Below are 18,624 nucleotides of genomic sequence, written 5' to 3'. Positions count from 1 at the left end.
AACAAATTCAACATGCTAGCATTGTTCAAGTATATAGCATATACATTCTTAGCACGTATTGCCAAATATAACATCCCTTCTAAGATGAGAGGCAACGAATTTCGTTTTCAGCGAATGAAATCGAGTTTCTGTTTAACTGAATTAGATCGGGGAAGTCAGAGCTCCGTTCGTATCGTTCTGATAAACGCGATCAGCATAATCCGTTGTAATTTAATTTTGCTCGCGGGGGTGGAAACAAGCACGTGGATCCGTCAAAGTACTCAGCCCAGGCCCTGTCAAATATTATTTCTATCAAGTTACTGCATACCGACGCCGTCGATCGTTATTCATGTTCATAAATAATGTCTCGGTGGAGTGTACACAGCTTCCCGCGACCGCCTCCCGCCCCCCCTGCAAATACAAACAATTTGCACGGGTCCGATACGTGAAATATTAATTAATTATGTTTTCTGAAAACACGCAGTATTTTCAGTTTTGTTATTTCTATGACGTCCGTACGACGTGAAAGCGATTCCGTGTTGGAACTCGTATGCCAGCCGCGATCAATCTCCACGTGTGCAACAGTTAATTATTCGATCCACAGTCGATTGGCTCGTATCCACGTCGATGCGTTTAATAAACTCCGTATTGTCGATTCTCAATCACGATTACCTTTCCTCCGATTGGAAACGCGGCCCTTCCCTTTGACGTGTCCGCGCTTAAATCCGGAACACGCGTTTCGGTTAAAGTGGTACAACGTTTCGGCGTACGACATTTATCGACGGGACGGTAACTTCATTAGTTAATTTTCTAATTAACGTACACACGCTAAAACGCCGCTTAATCTTGCTAAAAGCACCGATCCGGGCTGTAACATCGTCGATATCGGGTCTTTAGATAGTTGCCCGGGTCGATACTTTCTTGTCTAAAATACTGTCAATTATTCCAGGAACGAGCTGAATAAATAACGAGAGTAGAAATAGAAGATTCTCGAGTAGATTGACGTAAACGTGAAAACGTCTCAGAGGATCGGGTTAATTTTCTAGTTAATATTTGCTTGAGAGAGGACTTGATTAAACTGGCGAACGGTAATACGAGTGTAATTCGAGTGAAAGAAGTTAAAAACAGGGTAGTTGGTAAACAGGATGGGAACGAATCCCAGTTTATCCTGTTCGCGTTCCCACGGCTAAGTCTGGTTTTAATCATTCGTGACTGGCGACGGAAATTATGCGATTATCGTTGAGCCTTGTATGGTTCTGTGACGCACTCGCGCTAGTCGCTCCTCGTCGTTCACCGTAAATTCTGCTGAAAAATCTGAGGCAAAAATTAAGACGGAAGTCGCAACGGCGGCGTCGCTCCCTTCCGGTAATCTCCAACCGGCTTATTTCCCGTTCGAACGTGTTCACTTCACTTTTCGCCTACACACATTCCTACAGGTATCCGGCGCACTCCTTTGAATACGTATTCAGGATTATTTGTCCCGTTTGGTTTCGCTACGTACTCCCCTCACCCTTCTTGTTTCACCTCGGCAGAGGAACGATTTGCAAATATTTGTGATTTTTTTCTTACTCTGCCCCATTTCAATTCTCTTTGTACGTCTCAACAGATTCGCGCTCTACTAATTCCCAGACGTAGATTTTCTTCCCTACTCGTCGTTTCCGCAACCCGGTTTTTAGGTACTCCAGTACTCGGCGGTGTCCCAAAACAGTATTGCGTAACTACGTTCGGGTGGAGTCAGATAAAATAATTAGTTGCACAGTTTTCGGGGCGACGAGAAAGGATATTGACCCGATCGACCCCTGAGGTCAATGAGATTTCTTAGTATCATTGAAATTGCATGATGATTTCTATCAAATGCGATTAAAAAAATAAATTAATAATGAATCCTCTTATAGGGATGTTAGTTTCATATATGGAAATAAAAATTGCAATCTTAGATCACTAACACACGTTTTCTGAAGTAAGAGAAGAGGAGACCTTCGGAGGGTAGGAGAAAATTGGTGAAAGGAAACGGAATAGACATCTCGACGAGCGTATCCCCATTTATTTGAAAGGCCAGAACGCTATTCCATAATGAAAGTTCCACGACACGCATATTGGACGTAACGCGAAGCGGACGCGTCGTTGTCGGGTCTCCCTTGCTCCCGGGAATTGGAACGTGGTGTTGTTTTTAAGGTATCTGTTCGCCGGGATCGCCCTTCTGTTCTAAATTCTCCTCGAGGGCGGCCACTTGGCTCCCACGTTCATCCGGAATAAGCACAATCGTCTTATTTATGAGACCGTCGCCACGATCCGTTGGGAGCGTCGCGGAGAAGTTACGTTATTATTCGATTACATTTGCATCGCACGCGATCGAGAAATAAACGGGACGACGTGAGCCAGGTGGAGTGCCACTTAATTCCAGGGAACGGTGTCACGGGATCGTCCTTCATCTTTTCGTTTCGTCTAATGCTCATTTAATGCTCCTCTCGTGGGTTCGATTTTATTTTAACATATCACCTCTTTTTATCTGAATAAAAGATTTTCGATTTAAATTGCTGAGAGTTATTCGCGTGATCATTCTCTCGCATGTGAATTAATGGGAAATCGTTGTAACTGTAATTAGGAGTGAAACGATTCGTGAAGGTATTCGGATTAGATTGCTACGAAACACCGTTGAAATCGTTGTGAGTACCGCGTAGTAGCGGATTTGTACTCGAACCCCTCCATTGCATGTTCAAGTTGCCCGCTCGGTATGTACTCGGGCGTCGGACTTGGAAAATTTTATAGCCGCTCGTATCGACACGTACGGTTCTTACGTAGTCCTGGAAAGTTTCGTTCTCCTCCTTGCGAACAGCTTGGCTACCGCCGTTTACGTGCGCGTCGATCGCGCGCCCATTGGTATTGGTATGCATCATAAACTGCAGGGCGACCGCGTTCGGAGAGAAGGCGTCGCGACGCCTGGCGTTCCACGGTTCGATGGAAACTTTTATGCCACGAGTTCACCGGGTCGTTTTCGACAATTTCTTACAGTCGAATTTTGTTCCCACAAAAATTATAATAGGAACTTTTTTTTATCGGGACGCTATCAAAATCCTGATACGATTTTCGCTTTATCTTTGTTACAAGAAATATTACAACTCGAGTAGATGATTTTTTATATTAACACTAGTTATCTTGAAAGTCTGCTTTCGGAGTAACTTGCAAATTAATGATAAAGTCTCTCGCGAATATCTGAGAAATTTTAATGAAACGACAAAACAGTTTACACGCGTTTATCAAAACCGATGTAGACACGGTTGATCACACGCGACCTGATTAGCGTTAGAACAAATATTGCGTTCGATCGAGTTTCGCGACCCGGAGTGGAACTAATCCTTAAATCTATGCGATCCTTCGGAGTACATAACCCGAAACGGTTCCGCACTTTGTCATACACCCTCGAGACCCATCTTCTCGTAATGCAATAACCGAAGCACTGGTTTAAATCCTTGACACGCTGCTGTTGTAGAGCTAACAGCATTCCACGAACCTACACAGTTACACGCCGCGTGTCTACGAAGTAACGAGACCGTGTTTACTCCTCGGGCAAGTACTTGCAGTAATAATAACGAAGCTCTGTGTATCCACTTATCGTCAGAAATGATTCACGATGATTGCCGAGCGTTTTAAACCGAATTCGCACTCTGCAATTCCTATCAGTGTCTTGAATAAAAATTAATGTCTATGAGCAATTAAATTTAACGACTGATGAATGTCGCACTTTGCTTGCGAGTCATTTTTCAATGCCAATTATATTTGGCAATTGTTGTTAGAACACCCGATACGTGACTCGGCAGTCTGCATTGTAATAAACTCGTATCAACTAGACTTGAACGACCCTCTGGGTAGCATCCCTTACGTGGCATTCTCTTATAAAGGAAATATTGATCAGTAGGATTATCCGACTCTGCTGAGGCGATCTTCTCCTTGTTCTGCACCCGGTCTGACCAGCTTCCGTGCTAAAGGAGGATGATCAGTCGAATTTAGGGAATGACCAGGCGTCCGTAGGAGAATTTCCCAGACCGTAGCGTTGGTAGTACGCGGACGAGATAACAGAGTCTCGTAGAAAAGGACAAAGGAGCACGGTTTTAGGAAGAATCGCGAAGTCGTTCCGGAGACGACGTTGAACACAGCATCACCCTGAGAGGAAGATCAATATCCCCACCAATCGTATTTCTCTCTCGACTACAACGTACTGTTTCTCAGTCCCGCAAATACGAACCTCCTCTCCTTCTCTCTCTCTCTCTCTCTCTCTCTCTCTCTCTCTCTCTTTTTTCATGTTTGCTTCCGTATTCTTTCTCTGTTTCTTTTGAAACCATTGCAGTCTCACTGTTTCACAACGTTCGACCTTTCGAACTGTTTCAATGAGATTACGTGGCTATCGTGTCATTTCAAATAGGTTTCTTCCATCACTCGTAAAAGCAATCGGACTGTATGAAAAATGCAGTTGAGTTCGATTTCATAAAAGTGTTTGTTATATTCAATTCAAGAATGTAACATACTTATTATAGTTATTATTAGGTCTACCAGAAAATTCTGTCTGTTTTTGGAATAAACCAAAATACAAATTTTTCTTACCATCAATAAACTTTATTAAATAATATAATTGCCATTATTATTAATGATTTCTTGCCAGCGCGAGGGCAATTTGTATATCCCATTTTTCAAAAATGTTTTATCTTTTCATGCGAAAAATTCAACTAGTGCTTGTTTCATATCTTCTTCATTTTTCAATTTTTTTCCCTTCAAAAAATTTTTTCAACCATCTTCTGCATGTCCTATCAGAAACTGTACCTTCACCAAACACTTTCAATAAAATTTTACATGTTTCTGTAGCATTTGTTCCTTGTTGAAATTCGTATAAAATACAGTGGCGTAAATGAAGCTTATCAGTAGCCATGGGTACACTATGGCTTCATACATAAGACTAACGTGAATCAACTTTGTTTTAGTTAATTTGCTACGTGAGTATGTATAGATTAAGTGTTAAAAATAGAGAGGCACACATGCGCTTAATAAACATGTGCTTAAGTGTCGAAATTTGTTGTGAAAGAAATGGGCAGAAGTTTTCGGTAGATCTAATATAAACAGTTAGTACATCAGAGTCTATGTATTGAGTTGGTCGATTGCTGATTTTAAATAAGAAGTCTGTCGACAAACTCTGAAATTATTTAGTTGCCTGCCCAATATTTTTAAAAAGAATCATTTCTGTCAGAATATTTGAAAAATCAAATGCAAATATTGTAATTCATATAAAGATTCATGAACTATTATATTCGCGTGAATGATATTCTGTTAGTGAATTGTTTTACTCGTTTCGTTGGACTTGGTCCACTCTACGTACGTGGGAACATTCGTTCGGGACGGGCGTTTAATTAAAACTTGTTTGTTGACTTAACGGCAAAAATGAAGTGTCAACGACAAAGCTTACGCGAACGTATCGAGAATTCGTGGAGAGTTCGTGAAATAATTTGACACTCGCCGAACTATGCATCTGTCAACGATGTTTACTTCTGCTACAATAAATTCTTAACTTCGTACTCGTCGAGAATCTGCATTAATATCAATTCATTTTAGTTATCGAATTTCAATCGATACTTCAAATTATTTCTTTTAATTTCGTATCTTTTAATGTTTCGTTGAATAAAATTTAAAGATGTGCAAAATGAGAGTCTTTAGTCGTCACTTTAGTCTCTCTTACAGTATAAGAAAAAAAATCTCGGAAATTTTTTTTTTAAATCCCACTTGACGACGAGAGGCCTCGTTAGCGTGGATGTTAATGAAGAAACGTGGTGACACGTGTAAAACTCGTTTAGAAGCGAATCGACGTTATCCTCTCCGTCATCGACTGCAATTCGTGAGATTAAAAGACCTGACGAGCGAATATCGCGAGAGCCATTAGGGTTTTATATTCGTTTTAGATTCTTGATACATAACGATTCCTGATAAAAAGTATTTAATCAAATTTTCTTCGAAGCATTGTATATACTCATAAATGGTGTAAGAATAATTTATTTCGTTCTCGTCGAGAGAAGAAACAAACCTAATTAATTTAGTAACAAGAGTTTCAATAGAACAGCGAGAAATTCAGTTGGCGAATTTCAAAGACTCGTTCCTGAATTAATCGGTGTACATGTTTTAATTACAATACAGTTTCGGTGATCGAGAAGTAGCTTCGGTCGCTGAATACGAGTGGAATTTCGATGGAAACGCGATTCAATTGCAGCCGCGGTCACCGGGATAATGAAATCTTAGCGATCGACTCGGTCCGTGGACCTCGCGAACGAAAACAATAGCCTCGAGCAGAGAACGACCGTGTTTTACACCGAACGGCGCGATTCGCCCTACCTATAGTTGTTTGATCGTGCGATTCCATTAACCTCCACTCTTGTAATTATTTCGTTCGCCGAGCAATGGGACACAGAGCACACTGTGTTAACGTTGAAGCTAACTAAATTCGATATCCTTAAGTGATCGAACCATCCCTGGGCTGTCTGTACTCGTAATGAGAATAGATCCGATGACCCCGCTTAGAGTTGTTGTTCGAGGGGTCGAATTTTATTCCTTACATATTTACAATTGAATAAAAAATGAAGAGGAAGAATTTTAGACTGAATAATCTTTTTAAATCGCATCAAACGACTGTACTAAGCGTGTAAAGATAATTTCGAGAAAACAGGGAGTTACAAGGAATTATAAGTATTCGTCGAGGGTAAAAATAGAATGTGGGGTACTGAGTTTGTGCAATCGGCGCTGAAATCAGAATAATTTTATTCCCTACTGTAGAATCTCGAATGAAACGGGAGGAAACGGCGCGCGTGCAATGTTTCTGTTACTTCGCGTTACCCGTCGGTATAATTCGCTACTTAGCGGATTACGTTTGCAAAGTGCATCGTGACATTCGATGCTTTTAATCTGATTAAAGCGATGTTCGCGTGGGCGTAAATTATTAGGCCTAATTAATTGGCGTACGGCAATAATTTCGCGTTTACCTGTTAATTAATTGAACCCCGTCGCACGAGCTCTGCGTTACGCTAGTTTTTTTTTAACGTTGGAGATCGTCGAAGCTCGTTTAATTAATCAGTGTTTTTCTTGACAAATCGTTTCGAAATTTCATGCAATTTTTAACCTGTTTCATTTCGTCAATTAGTGTTTTTGGTATTATTTTTGGTATTTTGCTACTGATTTCGAAATTCAAGTAGAAAATCAGTTTTTAATCTATGAAATTATATACCGTATAATGTTTAAAGGTTTCATATTCGTGCCTTCTCGTTTATTGTATACACGGTAGGTAACGTAAGATCTAATTAAGATTTTAATGAAACAGTTGTTAATGAAGTTGTTAGGGAAAAAGGAACACGTGTATCGTTCTTCATATTTCCCAAGCCGAATTATTATCCCATGCTAGGATATTTTAATATCTAAGTTTCATAGTCGAATGATTGTTCGTACACGCCACTCATGGCTGTTAGCTGTTACCCTTAGTAACCGAGCCCGCTTTATAGCTCGGTGATCGCTGTTCAAACATTTTTAATTAGTCAATTAAAAATCAAAGGGACAGTGCTATAGATTTTTCGGGTAACCAATATCCTCGATGGAGCGAATCGATATTTCGTTATCTTCGTTAATGCTCTTTCCCTGGCATGGGAAATTTATTAACAGATTCCGATTAGCCACCAATTAACCGTGATCTGACCGCGGACGATGCTAATATTAGACGTATCATTCTTAAACTTTGTACAGAGAGAATTCTACACGTCGAAAAATGAATGTTTTATCAGAGTGGATGTTGATTAACCCTTTCACTGCGGCGCGACTTCGGAATAATCCATTAATATGCACGATAGCATATATTTACGTCTCTTGTATACAGGGTGTCTCAGCTAAAGGAGACCACCTAAATATCTCCTTTATTTTAATATATAAATATAATATATATATAATTATAATATATCTAAATATTTTTTGTGCGATTAAAAATAAAGGAGATATTTAGGTGGCCTCCTTTAGCTGAGACACCCTGTATATCGACGGACTTTTCAGGACGTATATTTAGGCCTTTCTTAGTGAAAGGGTTAATATTTACCACGCGGGGAACGAGGACGAGTCTTCCGGACCGACGTTCACATTTTTCTCTTGGTCGCACGGAGTACCGAGTCAGCAAATTTAAAATGACACCGCGGTGCACATCAGTGGACGCACGAACTTGGTTCTCTTAGTAAACCGTGGATTCAGCAAGAAACGGAGTTACCGTAGGGTCCGAAGAAAATAGCGTGATCGACGCGAGACGTTATTATACACTTTAACGGGGCGGGCATGAACGAAACCAGGGCAAGATTTTGGGAATTCCTCAGACTCTGCAGTGATCGATTGCGGTTTCCCTTCCTGGGGATTCCTCGTTTCCCAGCGACCGCGGAGCGCAAGCAAATCGCGACTCCATTCAACGCTGAAACTCCATTCAACTTGCCTCGGTCACCTACGCTAATAGATTCTCTCGCGCCTAATCGATTCTGCCAATTAACGGCAGTCATTAAATGGGATATTGTTCTTTAACCATAGCTCCTTAAATTCGTATCAGGGAAATAAATTACATTTTTATTTTTATAAATTGATAAAAAAATTAATCAGTCGTTTAATGCAATTTTAATTCATTTATTATTATCCAATTTAATTCGCATCACTTTTGCGTTTAAATGGTTCACATAATAATGACATCCTAATCTGATTATTGGACATATAAAATGATCTATATCCGCGGAATTGAAATCGATTTGTCGGAAGTTTAAGTGTTGCCCAATCGAGCGACTAACTAAGCCTCATGAATCTATTTCGAGACCGACTTTCCAATGGAAACGAAAAGGAAGCTTGGCCCCCACGGTTGGAAAGATCCCTAATGGGTTTCATTCAGACAGATCTGTATTGAGGGTGGAACGTTCTTTTGTTGAAAACGATCTTTCGCGAAATGATCCCAGCTTCTCCCATTGTTGTTGCTAAGTGTTACAAATGGCACACAATCACTTGGTATCAATTATGTTTTATCATTATGAGAAACTTCGACGAGTTCTGTGTTTTAAGTTCTTCGACGAAGTACTCGTTCTTGAGTTATGGCGTTCACATCGATTTGGTAGTTGCGATACCAAGTTTCTGAGCTTCTCGGTGCTTGTATCTGATTTTGATGAATAGCCTTATTCGCGACCTTGGCTAGACGTCGGGTGCATTTCAGCCCCGGGAATAACGTCAGATAAGACCCGAGAGGAGTATTTTTATACGAGCCCGCGTAAGAACACAGCCAGTGTTTAGCGGTTTAAGCTACGAGCCACGGTCGAGCTGGTCCTTAGTCACGCGTGTATCTCTAAAGTGGATTCTCTATCTCATTACCGCACGTGGCAACCGGTCCGGGTCGACGCGATTCCATTAAAGGGTTAGTCTCGTATGAATGCAAAATTCAACAATTTACATGAATCTCAGAATTGCAGTAAAAGCGACGCTGTACTTTTGTTTATAATTAACCGTTTGCACTGGAGGCCTTTTGCGAACCAGCAACTCGAGACGATTTCGGATATATTAGAGAAGAACTATTAGGGGCACTTCAAATCATTTTATACCCAAAAGAACAAATAATAAAATTTTATCAATTTTTTCATTTTTATTGAATTAAATATTACTTTTATTATTATATATTATTATATATACTTAAAATATTAAATTTTATTGAATTAAATATTACTTTTATTATTATATATTATTATATATACTTAAAATATTAAATTTTATTGAATTAAATATTACTTTTATTATTATATATTATTATATATACTTAAAATATTAAATTTTATTGAATTAAATATTACTTTTATTATTATATATTATTATATATACTTAAAATATTAAATTTTATTGAATTAAATATTACTTTTATTATTATATATTATTATATATACTTAAAATATTAAATTTTATTGAATTAAATATTACTTTTATTATTATATATTATTATATATACTTAAAATATTAAATTTTATTGAATTAAATATTACTTTTATTATTATATATTATTATATATACTTAAAATATTAAATTTTATTGAATTAAATATTACTTTTATTATTATATATTATTATATATACTTAAAATATTAAATTTTATTGAATTAAATATTACTTTTATTATTATATATTATTATATATACTTAAAATATTAAATTTTATTGAATTAAATATTACTTTTATTATTATATATTATTATATATACTTAAAATATTAAATTTTATTGAATTAAATATTACTTTTATTATTATATATTATTATATATACTTAAAATATTAAATTTTATTGAATTAAATATTACTTTTATTATTATATATTATTATATATACTTAAAATATTAAATTTTATTGAATTAAATATTACTTTTATTATTATATATTATTATATATACTTAAAATATTAAATTTTATTGAATTAAATATTACTTTTATTATTATATATTATTATATATACTTAAAATATTAAATTTTATTGAATTAAATATTACTTTTATTATTATATATTATTATATATACTTAAAATATTAAATTTTATTGAATTAAATATTACTTTTATTATTATATATTATTATATATACTTAAAATATTAAATTTTATTGAATTAAATATTACTTTTATTATTATATATTATTATATATACTTAAAATATTAAATTTTATTGAATTAAATATTACTTTTATTATTATATATTATTATATATACTTAAAATATTAAATTTTATTGAATTAAATATTACTTTTATTATTATATATTATTATATATACTTAAAATATTAAATTTTATTGAATTAAATATTACTTTTATTATTATATATTATTATATATACTTAAAATATTAAATTTTATTGAATTAAATATTACTTTTATTATTATATATTATTATATATACTTAAAATATTAAATTTTATTGAATTAAATATTACTTTTATTATTATATATTATTATATATACTTAAAATATTAAATTTTATTGAATTAAATATTACTTTTATTATTATATATTATTATATATACTTAAAATATTAAATTTTATTGAATTAAATATTACTTTTATTATTATATATTATTATATATACTTAAAATATTAAATTTTATTGAATTAAATATTACTTTTATTATTATATATTATTATATATACTTAAAATATTAAATTTTATTGAATTAAATATTACTTTTATTATTATATATTATTATATATACTTAAAATATTAAATTTTATTGAATTAAATATTACTTTTATTATTATATATTATTATATATACTTAAAATATTAAATTTTATTGAATTAAATATTACTTTTATTATTATATATTATTATATATACTTAAAATATTAAATTTTATTGAATTAAATATTACTTTTATTATTATATATTATTATATATACTTAAAATATTAAATTTTATTGAATTAAATATTACTTTTATTATTATATATTATTATATATACTTAAAATATTAAATTTTATTGAATTAAATATTACTTTTATTATTATATATTATTATATATACTTAAAATATTAAATTTTATTGAATTAAATATTACTTTTATTATTATATATTATTATATATACTTAAAATATTAAATTTTATTGAATAAAATATTACTTTTATTATTATATATTATTATATATACTTAAAATATTAAATTTTATTGAATTAAATATTACTTTTATTATTATATATTATTATATATACTTAAAATATTAAATTTTATTGAATTAAATATTACTTTTATTATTATATATTATTATATATACTTAAAATATTAAATTTTATTGAATTAAATATTACTTTTATTATTATATATTATTATATATACTTAAAATATTAAATTTTATTGAATTAAATATTACTTTTATTATTATATATTATTATATATACTTAAAATATTAAATTTTATTGAATTAAATATTACTTTTATTATTATATATTATTATATATACTTAAAATATTAAATTTTATTGAATTAAATATTACTTTTATTATTATATATTATTATATATACTTAAAATATTAAATTTTATTGAATTAAATATTACTTTTATTATTATATATTATTATATATACTTAAAATATTAAATTTTATTGAATTAAATATTACTTTTATTATTATATATTATTATATATACTTAAAATATTAAATTTTATTGAATTAAATATTACTTTTATTATTATATATTATTATATATACTTAAAATATTAAATTTTATTGAATTAAATATTACTTTTATTATTATATATTATTATATATACTTAAAATATTAAATTTTATTGAATTAAATATTACTTTTATTATTATATATTATTATATATACTTAAAATATTAAATTTTATTGAATTAAATATTACTTTTATTATTATATATTATTATATATACTTAAAATATTAAATTTTATTGAATTAAATATTACTTTTATTATTATATATTATTATATATACTTAAAATATTAAATTTTATTGAATTAAATATTACTTTTATTATTATATATTATTATATATACTTAAAATATTAAATTTTATTGAATTAAATATTACTTTTATTATTATATATTATTATATATACTTAAAATATTAAATTTTATTGAATTAAATATTACTTTTATTATTATATATTATTATATATACTTAAAATATTAAATTTTATTGAATTAAATATTACTTTTATTATTATATATTATTATATATACTTAAAATATTAAATTTTATTGAATTAAATATTACTTTTATTATTATATATTATTATATATACTTAAAATATTAAATTTTATTGAATTAAATATTACTTTTATTATTATATATTATTATATATACTTAAAATATTAAATTTTATTGAATTAAATATTACTTTTATTATTATATATTATTATATATACTTAAAATATTAAATTTTATTGAATTAAATATTACTTTTATTATTATATATTATTATATATACTTAAAATATTAAATTTTATTGAATTAAATATTACTTTTATTATTATATATTATTATATATACTTAAAATATTAAATTTTATTGAATTAAATATTACTTTTATTATTATATATTATTATATATACTTAAAATATTAAATTTTATTGAATTAAATATTACTTTTATTATTATATATTATTATATATACTTAAAATATTAAATTTTATTGAATTAAATATTACTTTTATTATTATATATTATTATATATACTTAAAATATTAAATTTTATTGAATTAAATATTACTTTTATTATTATATATTATTATATATACTTAAAATATTAAATTTTATTGAATTAAATATTGAATTAAATATCTGTTAAATATTACAGTTTGCAATTAGTTTTCGTGCCGAGTACAAAGGGTTAATTATTCTCGGTTGCACGTAAATACGTTTTTTATACGATCCCTTGAATCTGTTGTAATTTTCTACGGTGAGTGATTAATAAAACGGATACAGGATCTTTCGATAGACCCGGTTTTTTAAGCGACGTAACAAACCCCGAGCAGGCAACATCTTGAGCGTTTCATTAGCGATGCGACAAGTACGGCCGGGGCTTTTTCCGTCGGCAGCCACGCAAGCGGGCCGTTTTTAGAGAATGAAAGTATTGATTATGGAATGCAAGGGTTGCGGATGTTCGTATTTTAGCTCGGTTCAGGATACCTGTCTGGAGGTCGGGTGGTTTAGGGTGGCCCTCTGCTCGAAAGGACAAGCGTTGGTTAATTATAATTGAGATCGATCACCAACGGAACCTCTCGATCCAATTAAAAATTAATTATTCCGTCGTTCATTCAGTAATTTCGTAATCGGTTACGAAATTACAATATTTATTAGACTTCTTAATGATCGATTGAATAAGTCTCGTATGAATTCTGTATTTAAGTTCTATTCCGCTATTTCAAGTATGAAAACGGAATCGAAATAATAAATCAAATATACAATTAGGTTCGGGACGTTCTTCGCGTGGTTAATCAAATGTTGCATTTCCACGAGCTGCGAGCTTTAAATAAATCAATTCATTTGAATGCATTTTCATCAGAAAATATCGGCGAAAACGTGATTAATCCTGGAGGCAAGAATAAAATTTCACGAACCATATCTTTCGATAATAAAAAGTATTCGTATTAAATCATTGCTGATATACCGCGTGTATTAAAAATACAATATATGTTATAATAACGTTGATGTGAATTAGTATGATAATTTCATATAATCTCTGTCTCCATTTATATCATCACTTGAATGATGTTCCGGTGAACCGATCGTCTTTAAATTCGGTTTACGACTCGCTAGTTCCCTGAACCGAGTCAGGGTAATGAAATAATTTCGCGCGTGGGTGCGAAATGAAAAACGACGGTGACCAGATGGCATTCGATACAATCAGCTGCCCTTGATATTCCGATAAAATTATCTCTCCGCATTTAGTTTTCCCTCTCGCCTCTCCTTTTTTTAGAACGCCACGTATCGATTGACATTTGGTACCGCTGTGGAGTATTAAAAATAAATTAAACTAATAAAATCGATACAACGTCCAGCAGAATGACACGACATTGTTCATGATCCTGTGTGAACGAGTTAAATCGTTGATCGATCGATCAAGAGAATTTCAAATGGAATCTTGAAACACGTGTTCATTTGTCAATCGTAAAAATTTTACGATCATATTTTCACTCGTTCGTGTCGGTGCATATATCATAGTGGCAGTTAACGTCACCGCTAACTATGTGCAAACAGTAAACGTCGTAGGAAGCTACTACATACATAAACGTTGTTGTAAATTCGATCGTTACTCATTAAACTAACTGAAGCAAAAGCGTTTCCCACGCAAAGAGTAGTTAAAGTATTATTACCACTATTATGCTCAGTGAACATGTAAATCAGTTTTGTAATCTACACATCAGTGTACATATTGTTTAGGATTAACACTAAATTGCCCAAGGAAGTCGTTTTGACTACTTTTAGGCAAATGCACAAATAATAAAGATTTATGAGTAGAGATAAAATACTTTTTGCAGTGAGGCGTATTTTGATATTAATTAATATTGCACAAATTCTGTGGCTCTTTGATTATTATGATATTGAATGAAACGTAGCTAAGTCTGTGCGCTAAGTTCTAAATGTTAATACGCGATTATTATTCATTCTCGATGAATAGAATTGTTTTCCTTTCGGCTATTCCGGATGCAAAGTAGCTAATATTATTCTGAAGGAAGTTAAATTATGCTAATAACCGTCGTTCATATTCATGCGGTTTCGAGAAAGAAATCCTTCCTTTCCAACGTGACATTTCTAATTTATCTCATCAAACCGATTCGAAGTGATCACTTTTTTATCTACGATCCTCATCGTAGTTCTCGTTAATAATTCGGGTTTCACGGTGTATAAAGACAGATAGTAGTGGTAACGAGTCTGAATTTTGATGAATTTCAGGGACCAACCACGAAATGCGGTTCTTCAAATGTTTCCATTCTGTAAGTACGTGAGTTTTGTGATAAAAACGCACAGCACACCAGTGGATGTTTCGTACGATGCACAAAATCGATCACTTTGTTGTGTAAATATTAAAGTAACTTCGCAATGCACTTGACTACGTCAGCAAATTTACCACTTCTAGCCAGCATTCGATCAAAAAATCGTTTGTCATTTATTTTCGGATTGAATTTTGGATCTCTTTAGAATCGAGAAGTACTCTTATTCTCTTATGCAATTATTCAGTCATTTTCTGATTATTATTATTGGTGACCGTAATTCTTTTGTGGATGTGTTACATTTCGAAAGTGAATAAAACGAGTGCACCAGGTCAGGATAATCGCTAATTAATTCGGTGAGGCAGGGAGAGATAAGACCCGGCTTATCGTTACTCGTCAAGCCGGGGTTAAGCCGGTATTCATTTAATTAGAAAGCACACCGAGCATGCGGCGCAGAATGTCATTATCGTTTCACCCGCGCGGTGCCTTCCGTTCCGGATCCGAGCAAACACGCTTCGAAACGCGTCGCGTCATCCCTGACTTACGCGTACCTGTGACGTGCGACGATCTCCATTCATCAATCTTAGGACACTTCGCAGCTTTTATTGTCCGGCAGATAATCCGACGATTATTCCAAATTAAAGTAATTATCACTTAAATGAATTTAATTCATTTTGTTGAAAGTTTCGTGATTATCTCGAAAAGTGTTCATTTAGGTGATAACTACCTTAACTTCTTAGGCACTATGCGCCACTATAGTGGCTTTGGCGGATGTGATCTTTCTGTACGACGCGCCACTATAGTGGCTTTCGCGGATTTCATTTTTCTGAACGACGAGCCACTATAGTGGCTTTCGCGGATGTCATCTCTCTGTACGACGAGCCGCTATAGTGGCTTTCGCGGATCTTTGTGTTGTACTGTGTTTTAAGACGTACCATATTGAATTATATTATTAACACGTTCCGTGCCACGTGTAACATTTTAAACTTGACCTTCAGGCCACGTGTACCATAAATGGTACATGCAAAAATAATTATTTAATGCGCTGAAACATAAAATGGCCTGGAGAACAAGTCGGGCAAACACGGCTGTTCACGAAACGTGTTAATTATTAGAATAAATTGTTAAAGTTAAAATGCGTGTATCATATATTTAAGAAAAATTATAATTTAATCATCAAACACTTAATTCCAATGTACTCGTGTAAAGAACAGCATTATCACACATTGCAGTGTCGTATCATTTATATGTAATTCGCGTTGAACTACAGAGAAACAGCTCCGCGCAAAATTCAGTCGTGCCTAAAAAGTTAAGGAAAAGAAGAATTAAGGTAGATAGTATCTCTCTTTTTGCAATAGACCGTAAGATTTATAACCAGTGTACAGTACTTATCTTAAAGCGTGGACGAATGTTTGCGAGCGAACAATCGAACCTGGTATCAGTCGGTCGTTAAATCGGTATAGAAAACGGGATTTCTATTGTGAATTTCTGATATTGAGGAGAAGAATGCTGAACGGTGAGCCCACAGGTATTTGATCGCGGAACTTGAACAACTCCGATGGAGCTCGAAAGTTTGCGGAGCATCGCCGGAATATTAAAAGGGTCGATTGAAAATTGGATATAACGAATGGAAACAGAGAGGGAGAAATTGTTCCCTTTGTGCCCTTTAAAGTATCAACCTCGATGTAACAGTTTCCGATCGGATTCTTAATTGAAATGGATTGGATACGATATCCTGGCCTTGGTTTCAAACGACATTCAGATTTATAATTCGTGTAAGTTTCTGGCTGGATAAGTTACGAGGATCATTTTTTCGACTCGCGTCGTTTCGTGAATTTAATCGTATTTAATAATTTAACGAAGGGAGATTAGACGGTTTTCCTTCGGGAAACAAATAATACGGATTATCGCGGAGTTCTCTGGATTCTGCATGTACCTTGCAAAATTTCGCGGGCGTGCAACAGCAGCAGCAAGCGGGATCGTACACGTCAGTAATTTCGGAGAAAGCCAGCTCATAAATCGTGAAATCCATTACTACGTAGCCGAGATGCATCCAAACCGGTTGCCTGTGTTAGCGCCGCGTTACATCATAGTCGCCCATTGTACGAAACTCGCCCAGTCTTCTTCCTACGTTCGAATCTTCGAATTTCGTGTGCAACCATCGAACCGTTTCGATTTCACCGAAGACTGTCTGTTTAGAATTGAAAACTCCGCACGAACGCGTGCTTTTAAGTGTGAAACGGATTCTTGGCGAATAATGAACGATCTATTAAAAATTCGGTCGAGTCATTTGGCAGTTTTTTCTTCAGACAATTACGATCGTTTGTAACAAATTCTGTGAACGAAGTCATTGGGAATTAATGGACAAGCGGGACCATTAAAAAGTGGACGAGATGCAATTAGGCGGTCAAGTATGCGGAGTAATCGTCTGCTCGTGGCTGACGAGAGACGCTCCTATTCTACTTACACTGCACTTTACTCGTTCACCGAATGAGTCAGCTTTCAAACACGTCGCGCGTCGACTCGATCGTCCTCTCACCATTTGACCATTTGATATTTTCACGCTTTCTCCCCGAATTCCATGAAACCTTGACCCCGTCGTTTAATTTAATCATAAGAATCGATCGAGCACGATATTTCTCAGATACAACGTTTCAGTTAATAGATTCGTACTTTTATAAAAGGGAAACCTAATTTCGTACGATTCAATCGGACCGTTCGTACGAAACGTGTCCAGCGTAGATTCGACATTTTTCAATGCGAAATTGCGGTTGACATCGACTGAATCGATTGACCGTAACGTGAATGATGAGTTTACAGTCGATCTGGCGCGTTTTAACGCGCCAACAGAAGAGATGCAATCAATGATTGATTGTCCAACTTAAATTGTTCCTCGACGACAATCGTTCTCATACACTGGCGAACTTTACAGTCAAATCGGTCGTCACAGGTTTCTCTTCCTCTGCGCTTAAGGATGTATTGGCTATACAGTCAATCCCAAAAGTTTATGTACCTTAGAAAAACGCATTTCTTATAATTAAAAAGAAATCAGACGTCGGAAGAATAATGCTAATAATAAATAGCTATGTGCTAAAAAGTATAGAAGGAAATATTCAATTAATTATTGACGCTGGCGGAA

At 33.0% G+C, this 18,624-nt stretch overlaps 1 protein-coding gene across 9 annotated transcripts in view; it reads left to right on the top strand.

Annotated features, from left to right (window-relative positions):
- Window positions 1-18,624, top strand: part of LOC108622443 (uncharacterized) — a 116,004-nt gene that overhangs the window by 11,865 nt on the left and 85,515 nt on the right. The window contains exon 1 of one of the 9 annotated variants that reach the window (XM_026811500.1): window positions 15,448-15,488. The exons of the other annotated variants lie outside the window; for them this stretch is intronic. Within the exon in view, the coding sequence (XP_026667301.1) occupies window positions 15,462-15,488 (27 nt within the window). The 5' untranslated portion in view covers window positions 15,448-15,461. Of the gene's footprint in view, window positions 1-15,447; window positions 15,489-18,624 lie in introns of those variants that run through there. 9 annotated transcript variants of the gene reach the window in all.

The sequence above is a fragment of the Ceratina calcarata genome, unplaced genomic scaffold (assembly GCF_001652005.2).
Source record: "Ceratina calcarata isolate Rehan_Ccalc_2016 unplaced genomic scaffold, ASM165200v1 scaffold222.2, whole genome shotgun sequence".
In the NCBI taxonomy this organism is placed as follows: Eukaryota; Metazoa; Arthropoda; class Insecta; order Hymenoptera; family Apidae; genus Ceratina; species Ceratina calcarata.
Note: the sequence above shows the minus strand (reverse complement) of the source record. Positions and strands in the feature narration are given on the sequence as shown.